General features: G+C 45.2%; 1 protein-coding gene across 1 annotated transcript in view; it reads left to right on the top strand.

The window, feature by feature from the left end:
• The window catches only part of LOC129699345 (pleckstrin homology domain-containing family G member 1), a 216,258-nt gene extending 192,172 nt beyond the window's left edge, over positions 1-24,086 (top strand). The window contains 5 exon segments of the mRNA XM_055639024.1: positions 1,014-1,049; positions 1,204-1,220; positions 5,676-5,894; positions 10,590-11,925; positions 19,421-24,086. Coding sequence (XP_055494999.1) covers positions 1,014-1,049; positions 1,204-1,220; positions 5,676-5,894; positions 10,590-11,925; positions 19,421-20,352 — 2,540 coding nt within the window. The 3' untranslated portion in view covers positions 20,353-24,086.
• The last annotated feature ends 504 nt before the right edge of the window (positions 24,087-24,590 follow it).

Below are 24,590 nucleotides of genomic sequence, written 5' to 3'. Positions count from 1 at the left end.
CAACATTGATTAAACTGCGAGTCGGGTCGGGTCCGGTCCGGTCCGGTTACGGAAATGGATCATAAAAAAGGGCCACGTTCCGTTCCGTTGCATACTACACATCAGTCCATTGCATTTAGCAGGAGTGCTCTATCTTGCTCCGCTATAGGATCTTTGCTCTGTACTGTCAAATGGTTGAAAATGATGTGTAGAGCCATGGCAGTCACCATAGTATCAAGGTACTGCCCCAAACTCATGAACTCCATCAATTGGGTGAGTAAAGATAAAAAGTACTGTACTCTCAAATTTGCAGCATAAGCTCGTGGTTGGAGCAGAATTAGACCATTCAGCCCATCAAGTCTACTCTGCCATTCAATCCTGGCTGATCGATCTTTCCCTCTCACCCCATTCTCCTTCCTTCTTTCCATGACCCCTGACACCCATACTAGTCAAGAATCTAACTATCTCTGCCGTAAAAATATCAATTGACTTGGTCTCCACAGTCTTCTGTGGCAATGAATTGTACAGATTCACCACAGATTCAACAGACAGCATCTTGATTTTATCAACTGTCTTGAATCAAATAATTTTAACTGGAATTTTAGAATTCAAAGATGTATCATTTAAAAATACTTTGCATTATGGCATTAGAAAATCCCTACCTGCCCAGAAACCAGACAAGACAATTTGTCAATCTCTTTATTATTGCTGGGCCAATCTCCTGGAGCTCCCTAGTAACCTATTGCATGCAACAGCATTTGCAATTGTCAGCAGTTGACAAAAGTGTCTTTCCACCAGAATGAATGTATATAGGAATGGGCAGTAATTAACAGTCTGCCAATGATGCCACGTCCCTGGAGTGCATTAAAAAAAAAAGACGTATAAATACTCCCAATGAAAGTATATGACCGTAGAAACAGCTGTACGTGACTGGGAACATGCTACAGTTGACTGCAGAAGTGGATGCGTACTGGAGCCGGTGCATTAAGTTGAATGCAAATACCTCTATTGATCCTAATTTTCTTTCTTTGCAGAACCATCAGCAAGAATGAAAACTCCCAAACAAGCGGGTCAGTAACAAAACTTCTAATTTGTTTGTTATATTGTAATCTACAGTACCTTCTGCTAAACAAGTTTACACTTGTAAGCAGTTAAATGCTTGCACATATTAAGTTGGGCCTTCTAACAATTCTTCTTTTTCTTATTGCCCTTTTCCTAATTCAGCAACAAGACAAGACAAGGTAGGCCTGTGTTTACTGATTTATTGAATCTTTTCTTTAAAAAGATGGTAAACTGGGGAGGTTTAGGAATTTTTTTATGCCATAATACAAAGTATTTTCAAAAGATGCATATTTGAATTCTGACATTTCAGTTAAGATTGTTTGATTCAAGACAATTCCTATTATTCAAATAGTAGAAAGTAGTCGGAAAAATAAAGATGATTTGCATTTGGACTTTACTTTAGAGATGCAGCACAAAAACAGGTCCTTCAGCCCACTGAGTTTGTGCCGAGCAGCAATTACCCCATACACTAGCACTTTCCCACAGACGAGGGACAATTTACAATTTTGCCGAAGCCAATTAACCTACAAATCTGTATGTCTGTGGAGTGTGGGAGGAAACCGGAGCACCCGGAGAAAACCCATGGTCACACGGAGAACGTACAAACTCCGTACAAACAGCACCCATAGTCAGGATCGAACCCGGGTCTCTGTCGCTGTAAGTTAGCAACTCTACCACTGCACTATTGTGCAATGTGGAACTTTTCATACCTTCCAGCTGTGCTAAAAACTCATAATAATGCAAGAACCCCACCTGGACATTTTGAGTTGCCGATATTGAAAGCAAAGGTACACAAAAATGCTGGAGAAACTCAGCGGGTGCGGCAGCATCATGGAGTGAAGGAAATAGACAACTTTTCAGGCCAAAACCTTTCTTCAGACTGAAGAAGGGTTTTGGCCCGAAACCTTGCCTATTTCCTTCGCTCCATAGATGCTGCTGCACACGCTGAGTTTCTTCAGCACTTTTGTGTACCTTCGATTTTCCAGCATCTGCAGTTCCTTCTTAAACACGATATTGAAAGCAAGTTGGGACTAAAATTTAATGGGTGCAGCTGCATTTATTTTAGAAATTAATGAGCATTCCATATTGGTATTGAGCCGCCCCGCAATCCCTTAGAGATTGTAAAATCGTTGATTTTGTGTGAAGATATTTTCATGCCAAAATTTGTACTGTCCTGTGACAGTTTCTCATTTCTTTCCTCATTCTCCATTCCTCCTCCCTTCCACCGTTGTTCTTTTATTCACTGCCTCTGTCTTGCTGTACAGCGCTCACTTGCTTGACTTTATACTGCTCTCAACACTTTGATCACTCCATACACTCTGTCTTCCCACAGCCTTGGGGGCATGAGGGGTGCGGCTTGCAAAGGAAGCAGGAAGGTGGTATAATGTAGTTGAGAAAATAAAATTATTTGTATTTACCCGTTCACTATCTTGATGACCTTCAAACGTCAGTGTTTTAGTCAATGGACTATTTTGAACTGTGATCGCTGTTGCAGGAAACACCACACCCATATTCACACAGCAGGGTTTTAGAGGCGGCAATGTGATAATAGCCAGATAATGTGCTTCAAAGATAGCTGAATAATAAATATTGCTCATTTATAGCAAAAAATAGACTAAGTGGGACCCGTTGGGTCCCATGTTCACACAGGAGGGCTGGTCCCTCGACGCAATATTCCATCTCTCCATCAATTCCAATATTGGTGGCCAGAGTGACTGGCGACCAATATTGGGGGGGGTGGGGGGGTCTCCAGAGGGCTAGTGTGAACATTGTGGGCCAAATGGATTCTTGAGGCGGCAGCTCAGTCCCTCAAGCCTGATGTGCTGGCAGCTCACTCACGGCTGGTGGGCTGGCAGTTGACTCACGGCTATTCCTTGAATTTCCATTTCAAGCAAAGTGCTAGGCCACCAACTTCAAATCCATTTTCCTATCATTTCAAGCAGGGTGCAAGGCCACCAAATTCAAGTGCAGTTTCATACCACTTCAAGCAGGTGCAAGGCCACCAAATTCAGGTTCAGTTTCCTACCACTTCAAGCAGGGTGCAAGGCCACCAAATTCAAGTGCAGTTTCATACCATTTCAAGGATGATGCAAGGCCACCAAATTCAAATGCAGTTTCATACCATTTCATGCAGGGTGCAACGACACCACATTCAAATGCAGTTTCCTACCATTTCGTGCAAGGCCACCACATTCAAATGCAGTTTCATACTATTTCAAGCAGGGTGAAACCACCATAAAACCACACAGTAGACATTCGGTGTCTTCAGTTGATTCACAGCTCAGACAGAGTTGTGACCTCTCCCTCCCCCATCATGCAGAGACTGAGCCACACCCACACTTCCGGGTTTTATAATCCCTCCCACCGGAAAAGGTGTGGCCTTCATGGCGTGATTGACAGGAGAGAGATTCTCAACATTTTTTAAACACTAATAACACTTTTGTTTTTCATTGATGGGAAAACCCTCTCTGCACCTGATGAGAGGAGGGGAACTGAGTAAGATGGCCAAAAATCACAGCCGTAAGTGGTAGCGTTTTATCTAAAATCAATATAGTGCAAACAGGAAGTTGTCAAGTTTAGACAAACAACCATTTGCAGGCAGTGCCTTTTCACTTCAACCCAAACCCCCCAAACAACCATTTGCAGGCAGTGCCTTTTCACTTCAACCCAAACCCCCCAAACAACTATTTGCAGGCAGTGCCTTTTTACTTCAACCCAAACCCCCCAAACAACCATTTGCAGGCAGTGCCTTTTCACTTCAACCCAAACCCCCCAAACAACTATTTGCAGGCAGTGCCTTTTTACTTCAACCCAAACCCCCCAAACAACCATTTGCAGCCAGTGCCTTTTTACTTCAACCCAAACCCCCCAAACAACCATTTGCAGGCAGTGCCTTTTTATTTCAAACCAACCATATTTTCATTTTCAAACCACATTAAGGGCACTCACAGTTGAGTAGACATGTGTTCAGTGTTATTCAGAGCTTAGAGAGATGGCTTCCTCCATCTTGCAGAGACTGAGTGAGGCACACCACTTCCTGGTTTTATAGTCCCTCACCCTCCCTCCAGCAGGGGTAGCAGGGAGAATGGCAATTGTTTAAAAAACATTAACATCTCTCTGATGTTTCGTCCATGGGAAAAATCCTCTGGTCCCGGAAGACGGAGGGGGGCTCTGAACGAGGTGGCCAAAAATGACGGCCGTAGGTGGCGGAGTTTTCTTGGAAATCGCAGCACAGTCGGCTAAAAGCGGTCAAGATCAGACTTTTAGTAATATAGATAGATGTGCAGGGGTAGGCCATTTGGCCCTTAGAACCAGAACCGCCATTCAATATGATCATGGCTGTTCATCTAAAATCAGTAGTTTACACAAAAATGCTGGAGAAACTCAGCGGGTGCAGCAGCATCTATGGAGCGAAGGAAATAGGCAACGTTTCGGGCCAAAACCCTTCTTCAGACTGATGGAGGGTGGGGGGGAGAAGAAAGGAAAAAGGGAGGAGGAGGAGCCCGGAGGAGGAGGATCCCGAGACAGAGGGAGAGTTAGGAAGGGGAGGACACAGCAAGGGCTAACAAAATTGGAAGAATTCAATGTTCTCCCAATTTGGTTAGCCCTTGCTGTCTCCTCCCCTTCCTATCTCTTGCCTCTACTGTCTTCTATGGCAAGAATTCCACAGATTCACAACTCTCTGGGTGAAAAAGCTTTTCCTCATCAGTCCTAAATGTCCTACCCCTTATTCTTAAACTGTGACCCCCTGGTTCTGGACTCCCCCAAAATCGGGAACATTTTTCCTGCATCTAGCCTGTCCAATCCTTTAAGAATTTTATATGTTCCTATAAGAAATAATCCATATAAATAATTTTCCAGAAATAAATTTTCGTTTGGATTTTACTCACCCGATCTGAGAAGAAAGTTGAAGTTTTCTGGAGTATCTAATACGATACGATAGAACTTTATTTGTCCCAGGAGGGAAATTGGTCATAAAATACAACAAGATACTTGAGACATGAAATTAAAGTGATGAGTGGAAAACCCAGGATTGGGGATGTGCAAAGATTTATTAGGGGGGGGGGTGGTGGGGGGAGTCAGCCTACCCCACGACAGAAGGGGGAGGAGTTGTACAGATCTCCTGTGGCGTTTTGTGCCAACCACACCTCTTTTATGAGTAAAGTACAAACAGTATGGGTGACTCGGATACAGGCTTTGTGGTGTGATATTTTGTGGCTTTCTTGTGTCATAAATGCTACCATTTGAAGTTGGCATTATTTATTAAATAACCTAGTGCACACCAACTTGGTGATAGTGACGTTATAGAGCAAAATACTTAAACTTTTTAGGATATGAGAAAAGAGGAAATGATGTTATTAAGATGGTCCCAGTCATGGTTATCCATCCATGCTGAATTGTCAGATAAATCTGTGTTCAGAACTAGCTATTCTTTTAAAAAATATTCAGCATTTATATAATTATTTTCTCCACGTTTCAACTTGGAGATATTCAAAGAAGTAACTTGCTTTTACGAATTGTTCCTCTATTTGGAAATTGAATGCTCGACATGAGATCTTGTTCATTCTCTCTGGTGTAAATGTACAATGAATGTTTGAACAGTGTGTGATGGATATTTCCTTCCCCCCTGACAGCGTGCAAGCGTTGAAGGATCACTCCTTTCTCCTGTGGAATCATTATCCAATGAAACTACACCTGACTGCAAGAGCGAAGTCAATGCCCTCTCCCGTGAAGACAGTGTCAGCCAATCACAGGAGTCGTTGGAGCCGGCCTATCCAAGCGACCTCGAAGAAAGCCTCCATCTACGCACCTTGGACCAGACTGACGCTGACGATGAAGAGGAAGTTGAACAGGTTAAGAACGGCTTTATTGTTGATAATATCCAGATATTTACTCCAGCATTTTGTGTCTATCTCCGGTGTAAAGCAGCATCTGCAGTTCCTTCCAACACATACCTGATAATATCCAAGCATTCTCCTCGAGCTGTCCTATATAACCATATAACCATATAACAATTACAGCACGGAAACAGGCCATCTCGGCCCTACAAGTCCATGCCGAACAAATTTTTTTCACCTTAGTCCCACCTGCCTGCACTCGTAACATAACCTTCCATTCCATTCTCATCCATATGCCTATCCAATTTATTTTTAAATGATACCAATGAACCAGCCTCCACCACTTCCACTGGAAGCTCATTCCACACCGCTACCACTCTCTGAGTAAAGACGTTCCCCCTCATGTTACCCCCAAACTTCTGTCCCTTAATTCTGAAGTCATGTCGTCTTGTTTCACTCTGCCCTATTCTCAAAGGGAAAAGCACCAGGAGCACTCTGTTTACCCTCTCCAATTAAAAGAACCTACAGGTCCCCCCTTAACTTGCTCTATGTCTATTTTGTTTGGGACTGTGGGAGTCCTGTGGTTCAAACCGCTCCTATTTTATCTCACTTTCTCATCAGGAGGAAACCCACCAGGAGTAACCTACAAAGGGATGTCTTTGGGATGTGGTTGCAGAACACCAGGAGGAAACCCACGGGGTCACAGGGAGAACGTGCAAACTCCACCCAGAAGTGCCTGAGGTCAGGATTGAACCCGGGTCTCTGGCGCTGTGATGCACCAACTCTACCAGTTGCGCCACCGTGCCATCCCCCTTGCACTCCCTGGGTTATATTGAGGGAATGCTGTCTTGTTGGATCAACACATTAGACGAGGTTACACTATAAATGGAGATGTTATCTTCTCCCCTAGTTGAACCACAACAGATCCAAGGTCAAGGAAGAGTGGTTGAAGTGCCCCTGTGTCAGAGCCAATGCTCAGTCCTTAAGAGGTTAATTCCCGGGATGGCGGGACTGTCATACGTTGAAAGAATGGAGCGACTGGGTTTGTATACGTTGGAATTTAGAAGGATGAGAGGGAATCTTATTGAAACATATAAGATTATTAATGGATTGGACACGCTAGAGGCAGGAAACATGTTGCCAATGTTGGGGGAGTCCATAACCAGGGGCCCACAGTTTAAGAATAAGGGGTAGGCCATTTACAACGGAGATGAGGAAAAGCATTTTCGCCCAGAGAGTTGGGAATCTGTGGAATCCTCTGCCTCAGAAGGCAGTGGAGGCCAATTCGCTGAATGATTTAAAGATAGAGTTAGATAGAGCTCTTAAAGATATCGGAGTCAAGGGATATGGGGAGAAGGCAGGAACGGGGTACTGATTGTGAATGATCTGCCATGATCACAGTGAATGGCGGTGCTGGCTCGAAGGGCCGAAGGGCCTACTCCTGCACCTATTGTCTATTGTCTACCAATACCAACAGAACCAAAAAAAACACGAGGACTTGCATTGAAATTGATTGCCGTATTTCCTTGTTTGAGTAATTTATTGTTTACAAATTGCTGTTAAACATCCTGTTGGCTATAAATAGACCATGCTTTGTCTGCTTGCGTGCTGAGAACTTCATCCTAGTTTGCTGGTGCTAAATGTGCTATCCAACAGCTGCTGGGGCCGAACTTCGCAAGTAGAATGTGCAGCTGCTACAATGTACTGCATTTAGCGATATCACCCAAGGATGAATGTGTGCACGCAGACCCTCTCCTATTATGAGTTGCAGTCAAATATACCAAGGTGCTACGCAGACCTGTTCCACAACAGTTTTACACTGAGACACAAAGGCTCGATCAAAGCAGTGGCTTTAAGTTAAAGGAGAGAAGGGTTTAGGGAGGGAATTTGACAGTTTGAGGCTTAAACAGCTGAAGGCAGAGCTGCAAATAGTGGGACGATAATAATCAGGATTGCTCAGAACTGGAGGAATGCTGTAGGAGTCGGGCAGGGATGAAAATGAATTGGGAAAAGTGAGTGAGAATGTCCACGTTGAAGTTTTGCTCTCTTTGTTATGTCTTCTTTGATTGAAGTATTTACAAAAAGAGACATCATGGAAGCGGGCCCTTTGGCCCATCCAATTCGTGCTGACCATCGTTTAATCCTATTTTATTCTCCCCACATTCCTGTCAACTCCACCCATCATCCATATTCTAGGGCTAATTTACAGCAGCCAATTAAAGCCCCTGTTCCACTTCCACAACCTAATTCACGACCTCTGCCGAGTTTGCCCTTGACTCGTACTCGCTGCATGGTTGTCACGAGGTCATCAGGAGATAGGTCGTAGGTAGGTCGTAGGTACTCGTGGCATCAAGTAGGTCGTGGCGTTTTCTAGCATGATGAAAAATGTCCACGAGTAAAAAAGGCCGTGAATTAGGTCGTGAAAGTGGGACAGGCCTGCATGTCTATGGGATGTGGGAGGAAACCAGAGCTCCTGAAGGAAACCCACACTATCAGAGGGAGTACGTGCAAACTCCACACAGACAAGTGTTGAGGTCAGAAACAAACATGGGTTCCTGAAGCAGGAAGGCTGCAGCTCTAGCCCCTGCGCCATTGTGTTGCCCTTACACCACAGCATCGCCCGAAGGCACAAAACATGTCATCCCCCTCATTAACTGAACGCATCACAAACCTCTTGCTCTTACTGAGTTGGTTCTCTAATACAAAGTACAGTTCACTGAATTTAGTGCATTGGTGACACCTAGTGGTTGAAACCCCACTGCAGTAAAAGTCTGGTGAAACACTGGGCAATATTTTTCTTCAGATTACAACATAACTTAGAATTCAGTGAATTTAGTGTGCAGGGTGATCGCTGGTCAACACGGACTCTGTGGGCCGAAGTGCCTTCTTCTGCATGCATCTCTAAAGTCTAAATAGACTAGAATAAACCAGTTGAGGTTGAGTCATTGTTTTTTAAAGGTCTGGCATGACTTCCCTGATTTTTGTACTCTATCCCTCTGTCGGTTGCTCAGAACTTGTGCATCTTTTTATCCACCTACTCAATCTGCCCTGCTGCTTCAAATGAATGACACATCCTCCTAGATCCCTTATCCTATATTGTTTCTCATTCTTCTTACCAGAATGCAAATCATTAAACTTAATCTGTCATTCCAAAAGCCTATTTATATATTTCTCCAATCTTTCATTATCCCCTGTATTGCTCATCCTAATACCCTTTTGTGTGATCTGACAATTTAAAAATTATTCTACCCACCCTCCCCCCCCCCACCCTACCAAGTCCAAAACATGTTCTCTTCGATAACACATTGTATGTTTCTGATTCCCTTTTGAGTTTTGCTCCTTCATGAATTCCCTGCACTTCCATTCCGCCTAAATCTCCATGAATATCAATCCTCCTTCCTATATCCCTAGAAATTCCTCGCAACCTTGCCATCGCATGGCTGCTCCATTCCCACCCAATGCCACTTCCCATTCCACTGTTACTTTCATTGGTAGAAGAGTATGGGATGAGGAGGAATTGTTTGCTATCAGTTATGCCATGGAGGAAACTCAATCACACCTTCATTTCACCTTGTTCACTTTGCCTGCATCAATAAAACTGCTTGTCTTTACCATTCTCCTGTAATATCCACAGGCAGATCCCCAATCGTCCTTTAAATCAAATAATGCAAACTAAATATACTTAAGGTGAATAATTGATCAATTATTGCCTTGTATGGCTTGACTGTATTGAGCACTATCAGATCCTCCCAAAACAGCTCTCTCATCTAAATGATCATATGAAGAGGAAATGGCCTGGGTATAAATGGACCATGGCTACTTTCCCAAGGTAGGGTGACGTGCAGATGGAGTTGATTGAAGGGTGGGTTGGGAGAGGAGGCTGGTTTGCAAGATTTATTAACTTGACTAATTAACGTCCTTGCAAACCTGAGCAGATCCAGAATTGTGTCACTCACCAAGTGACTCAGAACTGTTGTTGCTCTGAGTCCTCCACCGCCCCCACCCCACCCCCAATTTAAGATAAAAGACATGCCTCCCTCCTTCCCTGTCTTTAAATCCTTCATTGACGTACTCCTGGCTTTCCCCCCTACATGCCTCTACCTACAATACGCGACCTGGCCTTCAAGCCTCTGTTCCCTCACTGGGGAATTTTAACTGCAGAATCTCCGCTGACCCCTTCCAAGGTTGCAGAAGATGTTTACCGGAATGCTGCCTGGATTAGAGGGTAATAGCTAAAAGGAGAGGTTGGACAATCTTGGATTGTTTTCTGTAGAGCGATGGAGGCAGAGGGGAGACTTCCATCAGAAATATATAAAATTATGAGAGGCATTGATAGGGTAGACAGTCAGAACCTCTTTCTCATGGTGAAAAATGTAAAGTACTGGAAGCTATAGGTTTAAGGTGGGGGGGGGGGGGGGGTGAAGTTTGAAAGAGATGTGCCAGGCAAGTGTGGTTTTACACAGCGAGTGGTGGGTGCGTGGAATGTGCTGCATGGGGTAGTGGAGGTAGCAGGTACAATAGTGACATTTAAGAGGCTTTTAGTTAGGCACAAGAATATGCAGGGAATGGAGGGAGATAGAGCATGTGTAGGCAGAGAAGATTAGATCAACTTGGCACCATGTTCAGTACAGACATTGTGGGCCAAAAGGCCATTCCTGAGAGATACTGTTCTATGTTGTAACCCATGGGTTTTTGTTTCTGCTCTTTTAGGTAGCGTGCACATCTCTGGTGCAGCAGGAAAGCCAACGTTTCTCCATTCACTCGGTGGGCCGACCTGCGGGATGGGACGAGGATGTAACGGTGGCCCCAGGCGGCGGAGTGGAGAGAAGCGAGCGTTTCCAGCCCACTGCAGGACGGGCCTTGTTACCCGGCAGGATGCTGGAGAAGAGCGATCGGCGGGTCTTTGTTCCGGCCGCCTCTGCCCCCGAGCTTCACTCCACGCCGGTTAGCCCGTCCCGAGGGGCCTGTGGTCGCCGTCTCCCGGGGGTCCGGGAGCATCAGGCCGTGGGACCGGACCGCAGGGTGGTCAGGCGGGCCAGCAGCGCCGGAGAGAACCGCTCGACGTACCGACCGGCGGCCCAGGGCGACAGGGGGCGCCCGGCGACGGGCCTGCAGCGGGCCGAAGGGTCGGTAATACCGGCAACCGGCAGAGCGCAGCCCCGGTCAGGCCCTGGCCCAGTTGGCCCAGAGCGAGAACGCACACAAGTTGGGATGCCGGCGCTGTCGGGCACCGCGGCGTCGCCCAAGCGGGAGCTGCCAGTGGTGGACCGGAGGCCAGCCCCGTCCCAGACGGCCCACAAGAAGCTGAAGAACGACTGGGAGGGCCTGGACGCCGAGACGGCCTGCCGAGGCCTGGGCAACTTCCCCTCCGAGGAGAGCCTGCGGTGCAGCGGCGACGAGGCCTCGGATCGCAGCCGGTCGCCGGCCAAGAGCGGGCCGGCCTGGACCGGCAGCTCCTCCAATTCCAACTCGGCGTCGCGCGAGTCGGTGCCTGACCGACTGTCGGAGGAGGTGGACGAGATCTGGAACGACCTGGAGGACTACATCAGGAGGAGCGAGGAGACCCGGCGTGACCGGCTGCCGGCCGCCTTCCCAGTCAGCCAGGACGACCTGGGAGCGTTGGCCCGCCGGAGGCTCAGGCCCTCTGCTCGCCCGCTCTCCGAGTGGCCGGTGTCCCTCCAAGTGGAGGAGAGCAGGCTCGGCAGGATGAGCACCACCAACATCGAGACTGATAGCGGCGAGCCGAGCGAGCTGGCCTCGCCGTTGGGCGCCGGAGCTGCCGCCTTCCCCGAGGACAAGGGGCTGGAGGCGGACAGCCCTCTGGGCAGCACGGAGGCGGTGGGTCCGCAGGAGCTGGACATCGTGGACCGCACCAAGCGCAAGGTCTACTATATGGCACGGCAGTACAGCCAGAAGATCAAGAAGGCCAACCAGCTCCTGAAGATGAAGAATGCGGGAGAACAGACGCCGTCTGATCAGCCCAAGAGGAAGTGTAAGGACCTGGCAGCTATTCTGGAGGAAAAGAAGCAAGGAGGCTCTGCCATTGGTGCGTAGAATCTCTCTCTGACCCTTAGTTGTGCTTCACTGGTCTCAAATAACAACAGCTCACCTCAAGAATGTAAAACATTAAAGTAGTTGGTTACCCGGCCATTCCACAGTGCAACAAAATTGTGGCTTATCTTTTTCCCCTATGGTACTTTACTATACTGTTTTTCTATCCTCTATATATACCATATATATCCAGAGATGTATCAAATTCTATCTTGAACATGCACAAAGCACCAGAAAATAACAGCATTAGTAGGTCACCTTACATTCAGGTCAACTTACAATGAAAGCCAACATACTGTGTACCATTCCTTCTCTCCAGAGATGCTGTCTGCCCGCTGAGTTACTCCAGCAGTTTGTGTCTATACTGTGTACCTTTCCATTTCTTGAAGTACTTGCAATTTTCAGAGCTGGGCGTGTTTTTATCACCTTGCCTGCCCACGCTCTTTATCAGGTCCACCCCTCTTTTTCTTATTTTGTTCATCTCTTCATTAAATAACCCAGAATAATTCCAAACTAGGCATGAATCTGGCAAGACAATTAAATCATTCCCATTTACATCTGTGTGATCAATTCATCTGTCCCTTGGTCCCCTGGTCCCCTGCCAGAAATAGCAGGGGACCGGGGGTCAAATGAGATGGAGGAATTGAGTGAAATCCAGGTTAGCCGGGAGGTAAATTGAATGGATTAAAGGCCGATAAATCCCCAGGGCCAGATAGGCTGCATCACAGAGTACTTAAGGAAGTACCCCCAGAAATAGTGGATGCGTTAGTGATAATTTTTTTAAACTCTCTAGATTCTGGAGTAGTTCCTGAGGATTGGAGGGTAGTCAATGTAACCCCACTTTTTAAAAAGGGAGGGAGAGAGAAAACGGGGAATTACAGACCAGTTAGTCTAACATCGGTAGTGGGGAAACTGCTAGAATCAGTTATTAAAGATGGGATAGCAGCACATTTGGAAAGTGGTGAAATCATTGGACAAAGTCAGCATGGATTTATGAAAGGTAAATCATGTCTGACGAATCTTATAGAATTTTTTGAGGATGTAACTAGTAGAGTGGATAAGGGAGAACCAGTGGATGCGTTATATCTGGACTTTCAGAAGGCTTTCGACAAGGTCCCACATAAGAGATTAGTATACAAACTTAAAGCACATGGTATTCGGGGTTCAGTATTGATGTGGATAGAGAACTGGCTGGCAGACAGGAAGCAAAGAAAGGAGTAAACGGGTCCTTTTCAGAATGGCAGGCAGTGACTAGTGGGGTACCGCAAGGCTCAGTGCTGGGACCCCAGCTATTTACGATATATATTAATGATTTGGACGAGGGAATTGCAACATCTCCAAGTTTGCAGATGACACGAAGCTGGGGGGCAGTGTTAGCTGTGAGGAGGATGCTAGGAGGCTGCAAGGTGACTTGGATAGGCTGGGCGAGTGGGAAAATGCATGTCAGATGCAGTATAATGTGGATAAATGTGAGGTTATCCACTTTGGTGGCAAAAACAGGAAAGTAGACTATTATCTGAATGGTGGCCGATTAGGAAAAGGGGAGATGCAATGAGACCTGGGTGTCATGTGGTACACCAGTCATTGAAAGTAGGCATGCAGGTGCAGCAGGCAGTGAAGAAGGCGAATGGTATGTTAGCATTCATAGCAAAAGGATTTGAGTATAGGAGCAGGGAGGTTCTACTGCAGTTGTACAGGGTCTTGGTGAGACCACACCTGGAGTATTGCGTACAGTTTTGGTCTCCTAATCTGAGGAAAGACATTCTTGCCATAGAGGGAGTTCAGAGAAGATTCACCAGACTGATTCCTGGGATGTCTGGACTTTCATATGAAGAAAGACTGGATAGACTCGGTTTGTACTCGCTAGAATTTAGAAGATTGAGGGGGGATCTTATAGAAACTTACAAAATTTTTAAGAGGTTGGACAGGCTAGATGCAGGAAGATTGTTACCGATGTTGGGGAAGTCCAGAACAAGGGGTCACAGTTTAAGGATAAGGGGGAAATCTTTTAGGACCGAGATGAGGAAAACATTTTTCACACAGAGAGTGGTGAATCTCTGGAATTCTCTGCCACAGAAGGTAGTTGAGGCCAGTTCATTGGCAATATTTAAGAGGGAGTTAGATGTGGCCCTTGTGGCTAAAGGGATCAGGGGTTATGGAGAGAAGGCAGTACAGGATACTGAGTTGGATGATCAGCCATGATCATATTGAATGGCGGTGCAGGCTCGAAGGGCCGAATGGCCTACTCCACCTATTTTCTATGTTTCTATGTTTCTATCTCTTGTTATGAATGCTGTGTTCATCCAAATACAATCTTCATTTTTTGTCATTATACCATCTTTCCCTGGTCTGACTAATTAGAGTATATCATCTTGTATTGAAAATGCTACCCTGACAGTGGTGTTTAAAAATGTAGTTTTATTTTGTTATCTCGTATTATTGTCTGGACCTTCAATTTTCTTCAGTTCGCCTTGCCAGTCTCCTCTCTCCCACCACTCCCAGTTCTATGTAATTAGGAAAAGAAGGGTTTTAGCGAATAGACTATCAGATCTGAGACGCTCCAACAGCACATTGTGGTCCAGGGCACCAGTTGTACATCTAATCTCACAATTCTCCAGAGAGGGGAAAAAAAGCATATGCTGACAAGGCTATTCCAAGAATAAGAGACACAATTAGATAAAACAATGACTAATCAAGCCTGCTGAATGTGTAGATGTTAGTAACTCAGTTTAAATATCCCAATAAAATACCTTTGTATCTTTAAATTCATTTGATGTATTTCTATTGAAAATAGCTGTAAGAATAATAGGGTAGTATTGGTGGGAGATTTCAACTTCCCTGATATTGACCAAGTCTCCCATAGTGTATAGTATAAAGGGTTTGGACAGGATGGACTGTTTAATGTATCCAAGCTTCCTTAATCTATGTAAAAGGAACCTGACTGGAGAGGGTGAAACACTGGACCTCCTCTTGGGGAACAAGGTTGGGGAAGTGACTGATATGTCAAAGGGGGAGCACTTTGGGACCAGTGACCACAATTCAATTAGTTTAAAGAAGTTATGCTCTTGTTAGCTAACAATGGCCTGTTTCCTTTATCATTGTTACTTTTTTGCGTATCTTTCATTCATTTGTTCTTTATCTCTCTACATCACTGTCTATATCTCTCGTTTCCCTTTCCCCTGATTAATCAGAAGAAGGGTCTCCACCGGAATGTCACCCATTCGTTCTCTTCAGAGATGCTGCCTGTCCTGCTGAGTTACTCCGGCATTTTGTATCTATCATCGATTTAAACAAACATCTGCAGTTCCTTCCTATAGGATTGGTTTAGAGAAATTAGGATTAGTCCAGAATCCAATTTGGTGGAAATTAGGACTAGGCCAGAATCCAATTTGGTGGATAAGGACAGGTTGGGAAGACCCTTCACATATAGATATGTGAAAAGAAAGAGATTAGTTAAAACAAATGTAGGTCCCTTGCAGTCAGAAACAGGTGAGTTGATCATGGGGAACCAGGATATGGCGGACCAATTGAATAACTACTTTGGTTCCGTCTTCACTAAGGAAGACATAAATGATCTGCCGGAAATAGCAGGGGCCCGCGGGTCAAAGGAGGTGGAGGAATTGAGTGAAATCCAGGTTAGTCGGGAAGTGGTGTTGGGTAAATTGAATGGATTAAAGGCCGATAAATCCCCAGGGCCAGATAGGCTGCATCCCAGAGTACTTAAGGAAGTAGCTCCAGAAATAGTGGATGCATTAGTAATAATCTTTCAAAACTCCTTAGATTCTGGAGTAGTTCCAGAGGATTGGCGGGTAGCAAACGTAACCCCACTTTTTAAGAAGGGAGGGAGAGAGAAAACGGGGAATTACAGACCAGTTAGCCTAACATCGGTAGTGGGGAAACTGCTAGAGTCAGTTATTAAAGATGGGATAGCAGCACATTTAGAAAGTGGTGAAATCATTGGACAAAGTCAGCATGGATTTACGAAAGGTAAATCATGTCTGACGAATCTTATAGAATTTTTCGAGGATGTAACTAGTAGCGTGGATAGGGGAGAACCAGTGGATGTGGTGTATCTGGACTTCCAGAAGGCTTTCGACAAGGTCCCACATAAGAGATTAGTACACAAACTTAAAGCACATGGCATTGGGGGTTCAGTATTGATGTGGATAGAGAACTGGCTGGCAAACAGGAAGCAAAGAGTAGGAGTAAACGGGTCCTTTTCACAATGGCAGGCAGTGACTAGTGGGGTACCGCAAGGCTCAGTACTGGGACCCCAGCTATTTACAATATATATTAATGATCTGGATGAGGGAATTGAAGGCAATATCTCCAAGTTTGCGGATGACACTAAGCTGGGGGGCAGTGTTAGGTGTGAGGAGGATGCTAGGAGACTGCAAGGTGACTTGGATAGGCTGGGTGAGTGGGCAAATGTTTGGCAGATGCAGTTTAATGTGGATAAATGTGAGGTTATCCATTTTGGTGGCAAAAACGGGAAAGCAGATTATTATCTAAACGGTGGCCGATTGGGAAAGGGGGAGATGCAGCGAGACCTGGGTGTCATGGTACACCAGTCATTGAAGGTAGGCATGCAGGTGCAGCAGGCAGTAAAGAAAGCGAATGGCATGTTGGCTTTCATAGCAAGAGGATTTGAGTATAGGAGCAGGGAGGTTCTACTGCAGTTGTATAGGGTCTTGGTGAGACCACACCTGGAGTATTGCGTGCAGTTTTGGTCTCCAAATCTGAGGAAGGACATTATTGCCATAGAGGGAGTGCAGAGAAGGTTCACCAGACTGATTCCTGGGATGTCAGGACTGTCTTATGAAGAAAGACTGGATAGACTTGGTTTATACTCTCTAGAGTTTAGGAGATTGAGAGGGGATCTTATAGAAACTTACAAAATTCTTAAGGGGTTGGACAGGCTAGATGCAGGAAGATTGTTTCCGATGTTGGGGAAGTCCAGGACAAGGGGTCACAGCTTAAGGATAAGGGGGAAATCCTTTAAAACCGAGATGAGGAGAACTTTTTTTCACACAGAGAGTGGTGAATCTCTGGAACTCTCTGCCACAGAGGGTATTTGAGGCCAGTTCATTGGCTATATTTAAGAGGGAGTTAGATGTGGCCCTTGTGGCCAAGGGGATCAGAGGGTATGGAGAAAAGGCAGGTACGGGATACTGAGTTGGATGATCAGCCATGATCATATTAAATGGCGGTGCAGGCTCGAAGGGCCGAATGGCCTACTCCTGCACCTAATTTCTATGTTTCTATGTTTCTATGCTCTATCTATGACATGATTAGTCTGTTTAGATTAGGAGAGGTTGTTTGATTTCTTCTGGAGCTCTTTTATCTGTTGCTAGTTGTAAAATTGATTTGTGAGCCTAGAGATACACCCTGCCCTAATCCAGAATGCTTGGTGAGACTTGTCACGAAAGGCAGACAATATGTGTGAAAAAAATCTAGCAATATTGAAAATTACTGACGTCTTAAATGAGCTAATCAACAATAAACTCTTTATGACATAATTTATTTATCTTGAGACTTTTGAACTAAAGAAATAGAAGCAAGAATAGGCAATTTGGCCCTTTAAGCCTGCTCTGTCATTCAGAACGATCATAGGTGATCTTTTGCAGCAGCACCCTGTTCTTGCATGGGCTTTGTCAGGTTTCCTCGCATTAAGGAGTGGTTAATCCCATTGCATTTCTTGGTAATTTAGGCTATAATGTCATCTCTTCATTGTTCCTGTTTTAATGAGCTTGGGCAGTGATGATGTTATCACTCCAGTGCAGATTTGGGCTGTATAAGTCAAGTCAAGTCACATTTATTTATATAACACGTTTAAAAAACAACTCTCGTTGGCCAAAGTGCTTTACATTTGTTATAAAAATAGCACAACAAAACAGACTACATACATATATACATGTAGCCCTCACTCAGAGGACGTCAGGAAAGGCTTGGGAGTATAGATAAGTCTTTAGTCTTGACTTAAAAGAGTCGATGGAGGGGGCAGTTCTGATGGGAAAGGGGATGCTGTTCCACAGCCTAGGGGCTGCAACCGCAAATGCGAGAAATGTGAGAAGACTTTTTATGTAGGTGGGGGCAAGCCCATTGAGGGCTTTGTAGACATGGAGGAGTATCTTGAAGTTTATACGGAACCGCACAGGGAGCCAGTGGAGAGAGGCCAGGATCGGGGTGATGTGGTCCCTTTTTCGGGTGCCTGTCAGGAGTCTCGCTGCGGCGTTTTGGACCAGTTGCAGGCGGGACAGGAGAGGTATAAGGAGAGAATGTACAGTTTATTTTTAGAAGGCATGAACTCTTGCGACTGATTGTGAATCAAACTGGCCCGTGGAATAAAATATAGTTCCAATCGAGAAGTAATTTGATTACAGTCCTAAATATAATTTTTTTTTTAAACTGTATAGGAAGCAATTGCAAATGCTGGTTTAAAATGAAGACAGACACAAAATGTTGGAGTTACAGGTAGCATCTTTGGAAAGAAGGAATGGTTGACGTTTCGGGTCAAGACCCTTCTTCAGATTTCTTTTAAAAAAACTGTGCATGTGCCTTAAATTCTACTTATCCTGTTTCTCTAAACCCAGATTAGCACATGGTTTAGGGGAGAAGTTCTAAATCCACTCATTGTTTGAGACAAGAGTTTGGTAGATGGTTTAATATAGGGAAGTTGAGGAGTGTGTTGGAACTCGGCAAAGGACCGTGCCGAACATTGTATTCGGAAACTAGCCTGGCCGGGTGACTGGTGTACCAATGGAAGAGCATTTTGGAAACGATGATCACAACTCCATATGGGTTAAGATTATTTTCAGCAAGGATAAATCTGGGGAAAATACTAAATTGGGGTAAAGCAGATGACAGTATTATTAGGCAGAAGCGAGGGAGAGTAAATTGTGCGCAGTTGTTATTTGAGTATAATGCCTCTGTCCCACTTAGGAAACCTGAACGGAAACCTCTGGAGACTTTGCGCCCCACCCAAGGTTTCCACGCAGTTCCTGGAGGTTTTTGTCAGTCTCCCTAATGGTCGAAAGTGCTTTCCGCTTCTTCTATGTTCCGGCGATTATTTCAAAAAGTTCAAAGCCGGCCGCAACTAAAAACAGGTTGCCATTTTAAAAATCGGGCATTTTTTAGTCAAAGCCAGTTGCGGTGATAGTTAAAGGTGGTTGCCGGAGGTTGCAGGTGGTGGAAGGTAAGAAGGCAGACGGCAGACATGGTTTTGTCTGCAGAAGGTAATTTCACACAAACGTGAATGAGTTTATTGAAGAGATACATGGAGTTTGTCAAAGAGTCTTGGCAAACGGTCATATTTTGTCATTTCAATTTTAGTGTGATTTAGAATTAGGTTTATTATTGTCATTTGTACCGAGGTACAGTAGGCTTTGTGTTGTATGCTGTTTAATCAGATCAGATAATACAATGCAATTACATACAATAGGTAGAGCAATCTGTTTAATGATCTAACATTCCCTTTTCTGCTTTCTCAGGTGCCCGCATCGCTGAATACTCCCAGCTGTACGACCAGCTCTTGTTCCGAGAAACTCCCCCAAGGTTATCCACGGCATCGACAGACAGTGAGGTGTGGGCGAGGAGCACTCCCCAAGGGCTGCTGTCCTCCTGCAGCTCCCACGGGCACAGCCTGGACTCTGAGGACTGGCTGCTGCACTCCACCTACAGTAACGGGGAGCTGGCCGATTTTGTGGCCTGGCCGGACATCCACGAGCTGGCGACCAAGTACACCTCACCGGAGATGAGGGCGCGGCTGTAGGCCAGGGTTGGGCTGGCCAGCCCGTCCCCTACATTAGCCACCAGCCGCCCCCCGGAGCAGCGCTGGAGCGCCCTGGTGATGCCACCCAACGTGCCGAGCTACTCGCCGATGCGGGGCTGCGGCACGTTGGGGCGGCTGGCTAGTGAGGGCGGGGCACGGGGAGTGTCGCTGTCCTCCCCCTCCGTGGCGGTCGGCCACTCCGTCGAAGTGCCGCGGCCCGAGCTGACCCTGCGGGACCCGCGGCAGGTGGTGCTGGCGGGCGGGACCCCAGCCCTCGACGCACGCTCGGCCGCACGCAACTACCTCGCCAACTTCAACGATGCCGACGAGGATGACGAGGACTATGTGGAGATCCGCTCCGAGGATGAGGACTACGAAGACCTGGACGAGAGCAGCCTGGCAGCTGAAGCCGCCACCACCATCTTGCGAAACAGCGGCACGTCGGAGCCCCAGCCTTGCACCCCGCTGTTGAGCGGGGAAGGGGGAGGGGGAGGGGGAGGGGGAGAGGGTGTTCCCGGCTCCCTGTCTGCACTGGGCGAGCCCGACCAGCTGAGCCACTACCTCTGGCGGGAACCCTCCCCCAGTCAGCAGAACATTGTGCAGACTCTGCGCGACAAGTTTCAGTGCCTCAGTTCCAGCAGCTTTGCCTAGTGGGCAGAATGGTCCGATGTCGCTGGCCTTTATCTGGGGAAAAGAGCAAAGGGAAACTATAACGTATTAAACTCAGCTCTGATAGATCTCTCTGATTGCACTCCCTGACCCGAGTCGTAGTGTTAAAATAGTATCTAGGTTCAGGGAAGATCCGAGTTTATCAAACAAAACAATGCAAGTAAATGTTTACTTTTGTACCTATAGGGAATCACTGGCAGAAGAAAATACACAATCACAGTGCAAATGCAGTGGGAGTCGTGGGTGACCTGTTCTTATTGAGGTGGGAATGAATGGTGGTGGTGTTCGCTGCGGGTTTTGGCCAAGAATGGTTATTGCCCCCTCTAGTGTAATTATCATGCGTTCACCATCTCTCTCTCTCTCTCTCTCAGGGGCACTGTTTGTGTGTGGGTGTGGGTGATGGGCTGGTGGGGAGAAAGCAATCCAAATGACTGATCCTCGCCAGCCCCAGCCCCCAAGACTGAAAGTAGAAGTTATCCAGTTACACAAAGTGCTTGGACAGTTTATTCGGGCCTTATTTTAGCCCCAAGCTTTCAGACTGGTGTTGAAAATGAGGAATGATTGAGGAGAAATTGAAGTAACGGCAATTAGCGTGGTAAAGGAGAAATGTGTGGGGGATGCAAAATGGATCTTTGGCAACTGTCGGGAATAAAAGCAGGTTGAGGAAGTAGGCATGCACTTACTTGGCTGTTGCCTCTCATTTTCTCATTAACTGATGTGAGCAGAGCTTCACATGACTAACAAACTAATTAGAAGCTAGTCTGGCTTCATGTTCAAACCTGCACCACTAGGCATCCCATACAGTTATTGCCAGACACATGCTTGCAATTAATCTTTAATCCCATCAAACCCGGCCTTCCCAATTGACTCCAGATTACGAGGTTTCCTCTATTGCCAGAAGTCCAATAACACTTGCTGGCATTTACCTCCAACCTGCTTGTGCTACCAGCTGTTCTGCTTTGCCAACATAAACAATGAGCATTCCAAAGCTCCCATCATTTAATTATTACTTTTAAAAGATGGCAGAACTTCTGCCAGCCAGAATAAGCAGAACTTCATTCAAACGATGTGTCTTGTGAGCGTGGCTGCTGAAAACTAACTGTGGATTGAGAGGAGTAGTGTTCCCTAGATGGTAATTGCAGGACAGAAATTGAGATGCTGATACCTTGAGACCTCGTGGCTAATAACCTTCTGCCTTGTGGTCAGGACCATCATTTGAATGTGTGTTGATGTTGCATATTGGAACAGGGTCATCTGGAACAATGCAAGCAATGTTACCTTTTTGGAAGTTTAAGAGAATCCACCATTTAGAAGTCAATTTTGAAATTGGTTTGTGTTCTGGAACAAGATTAAATCTTTTCCTTTTTTGATTTGACTTGTACCTTGCTTCTTGGTTCCAGTAAGAACATAATAGAAAGTGGTAGCTGTTCCAATTTAAACAAAACTGACCTTCTGTTTCATCTGTCTTTTTCCCGTGCAGTCCATCAGATGACCAGGTGCATAAGTATGGGACTTGTCTTCATTCCTCCACTCTACAACAGTCCATCCATTTTCATTCAAATTGGTAGCTTAACTATTGCCCGTGGAGCAATCTCACTCAGATTAATTTCTCAATTTAATTTGTCCATTTCATAACTCAGTGAAGGGTATGATTTAGAATCATGATCAGTCCAAAAGTGATCTCCATCCATTGCCACGGAAATGCTGAAAACCAATAATTTATACGTGTTCACAATAAAGTGAGTTCAATTAAGAATAATCATGCTCCAGTTCCAGCTTGGCATGCGAGCCACCAAGCCTAGTCACCAGTATGTAATTGAGACGAATTAAAATGTTAAGACACACAGCATCTTGTTCATTGGAGCCCACTGGGTATAAATCTGTTCAAAGGAGTTGTGTTTCAGTACATCTCCCTATTTCTTGGTTCAAGGAATTAGAAGGTGGGGGTGTTGGTCACTTATTCATCAGCTCTGTTGGTTTATTGATGAGCAATTTAGCTTCAGTGCTACTTTCAGAGGCTGGACCATAAACCTGCCCAAAAGCAGTGTGACAATGTGCACAAGCTTGATCTTCAATGCACAAAATGCACCCACTTAACCTATGTGCTCCTGCTATATGTCTGTGTGCTTCATTTAACTATGCAATATTACTCCCAATGTCTGGCTCCCCTTGTGTAGGTACATATGTTTCATCATGTATGTTGAAAAGCAGACAAACAAAATTACTTTTTTCCCCTAAATAAAAGACATCGCTTTTTACTTTAAGCAATAATGAAATGCACTTGATACAGTAACTTGACTTCTAATTGTAAAATTCAGTAGATGGGAACAGTCTTCACAAAGTTTAAAGCTTGTAAATTTCATATACATATATTTTTAAAATAACAATAGGTCAATATTTTATTGTATTGCTCCATTATTGGAGGCTTGCTGTAGTTTAAAATGTTAATTCAAGATTCATTGAACTGGAGAAAAGAGATCCTGGTATTTCAGAGAAACTATCAGGATTTCTCATGACCTGTTTAATTCTCTGTCATTCCATCAGCGGCTTTACTGTACAAAACGCATTGTCAAGAACTGATCTTCAGTGGAAAGAGATTGTTGGCCAAGTTCACATATAGTTCTGACAGTTGAAACTGAAATGGGTGTCGAGCTGACCAACCTGTTAATGAATAAAGGAAACTTTCTCAAAGACTGCAGTTCTCGTGTCTTATCCTATGGATGAGAATTTGAGCTGGAAATGACTTCCAAGAACAAATTTGCACTTTTTATGGATATTTTATAAAAACAAGATGAATGTTGAACATGTAGCAAAATTATGAAAAAATGATGCTTGCTTCATTAATTTTACTATGCTCAATAAAGTTGAGCCTAATGCATGCCAAATTGCCAGGAATAGTTTGAACATTTCACGTTTTAAAAAAAATGAATGTGTTTTTTGTGTGGAGGGATATAGTGCTGTACAGAAATGAATTGTATGAAATAAATAATTGAACCATTTGGGTATTTGATGTATTTTTGTTGCAAGTTTTTGTTTTAACAGGTTATGAAGAAGGTGAAGTGGGTAAGAATTAATGGCTATACAGCAAATGTAAACATCTGTAGGCAAAAAGTAACCACCAGTCTGTGACATTCTGCACAGTGACCACTAGGAGGCTGTTATGGTTTAGCTTATTATTGTCCTGTGTATGGAGATACAGTAAAAAGCTTGCAACCCATTCAAATCGTACTCTATATAACAGCACACTCTTACACAAGTAAGAGTGTACTGATTGTGAGCAGATCATCTTCTGGAACAGTGCACCGAGTAGCCATGTTCCGACAATAGGTGCAGGAGTAGGCCATTCGGCCCTTCGAGCCAGCACCGCCATTCAATGTGATCATGGTTGATCATCCCCAATCAGTACCCCGTTCCTGCCTTCACCCCATATCCCCTGACTCCGCTATCTTTAAGAGCCCTATCTAGCTCTCTCTTGAAAGTATCCAGAGAACCTGCCTCCACCGCCCTCTGAGGCAGAGAATTCCACAGACTCACAACTCTCTGTGTGAAAAAGTGTTTCCTCATCTCCGTTCTAAATGGCTTGCCCCTTATACTTAAACTGTGGCCCCTGGCTCTGGACTCCCCCAACATCGGAAACATGATTCCTGCCTCTAGCGTGTCCAAACCCTTATAACTTGAAATAATCTTATATGTTTCAATAAGATTCCCTCTCATCCTTCTAAACTCCAAAGTATACAAGCCTAACTGCTCCATTCTCTCAGCATATGACATAAGTTCATTAGTGACAGGAACAGAAAAAGGCCATTCGGCTCATCAAGTCTACTCCACCATTCAACCATGGCTGATCTATCTTTCCCTCTTAACCCCAGTTCAGTAGTCTGCTATGAGTGGGGAAGAAGTTGTTCTTGAATCTGTTAGTGCATGTTTTCAAGCTTTTGTAACCTCTGCCCAATGGGAGAGGGGAGTAGAGGGAATGACAGGGGTGTAAATGGTCCTTGATTAAGTTGGTTTATTTTATGAGGCAGCATGAACTATAGATGGAGTCGATGAGGGAAAGGCTGGCTTGTGTGATGGATTGGGCTGTGTGATAGACTGGGTTAATGGAGCATAAGGGTACCCGAGACCCTGGCTGGTGAAGGTGGGTAACTTCCCTCTAACTCTGCAGACTCGAGGGTTTAGAGGTAGAAATGACATTAGTTTTTAGCTTTCATTTTAGAGAT

Source organism: Leucoraja erinacea, chromosome 8 (assembly GCF_028641065.1).
Source record: "Leucoraja erinacea ecotype New England chromosome 8, Leri_hhj_1, whole genome shotgun sequence".
In the NCBI taxonomy this organism is placed as follows: Eukaryota; Metazoa; Chordata; class Chondrichthyes; order Rajiformes; family Rajidae; genus Leucoraja; species Leucoraja erinaceus.
Note: the sequence above shows the minus strand (reverse complement) of the source record. Positions and strands in the feature narration are given on the sequence as shown.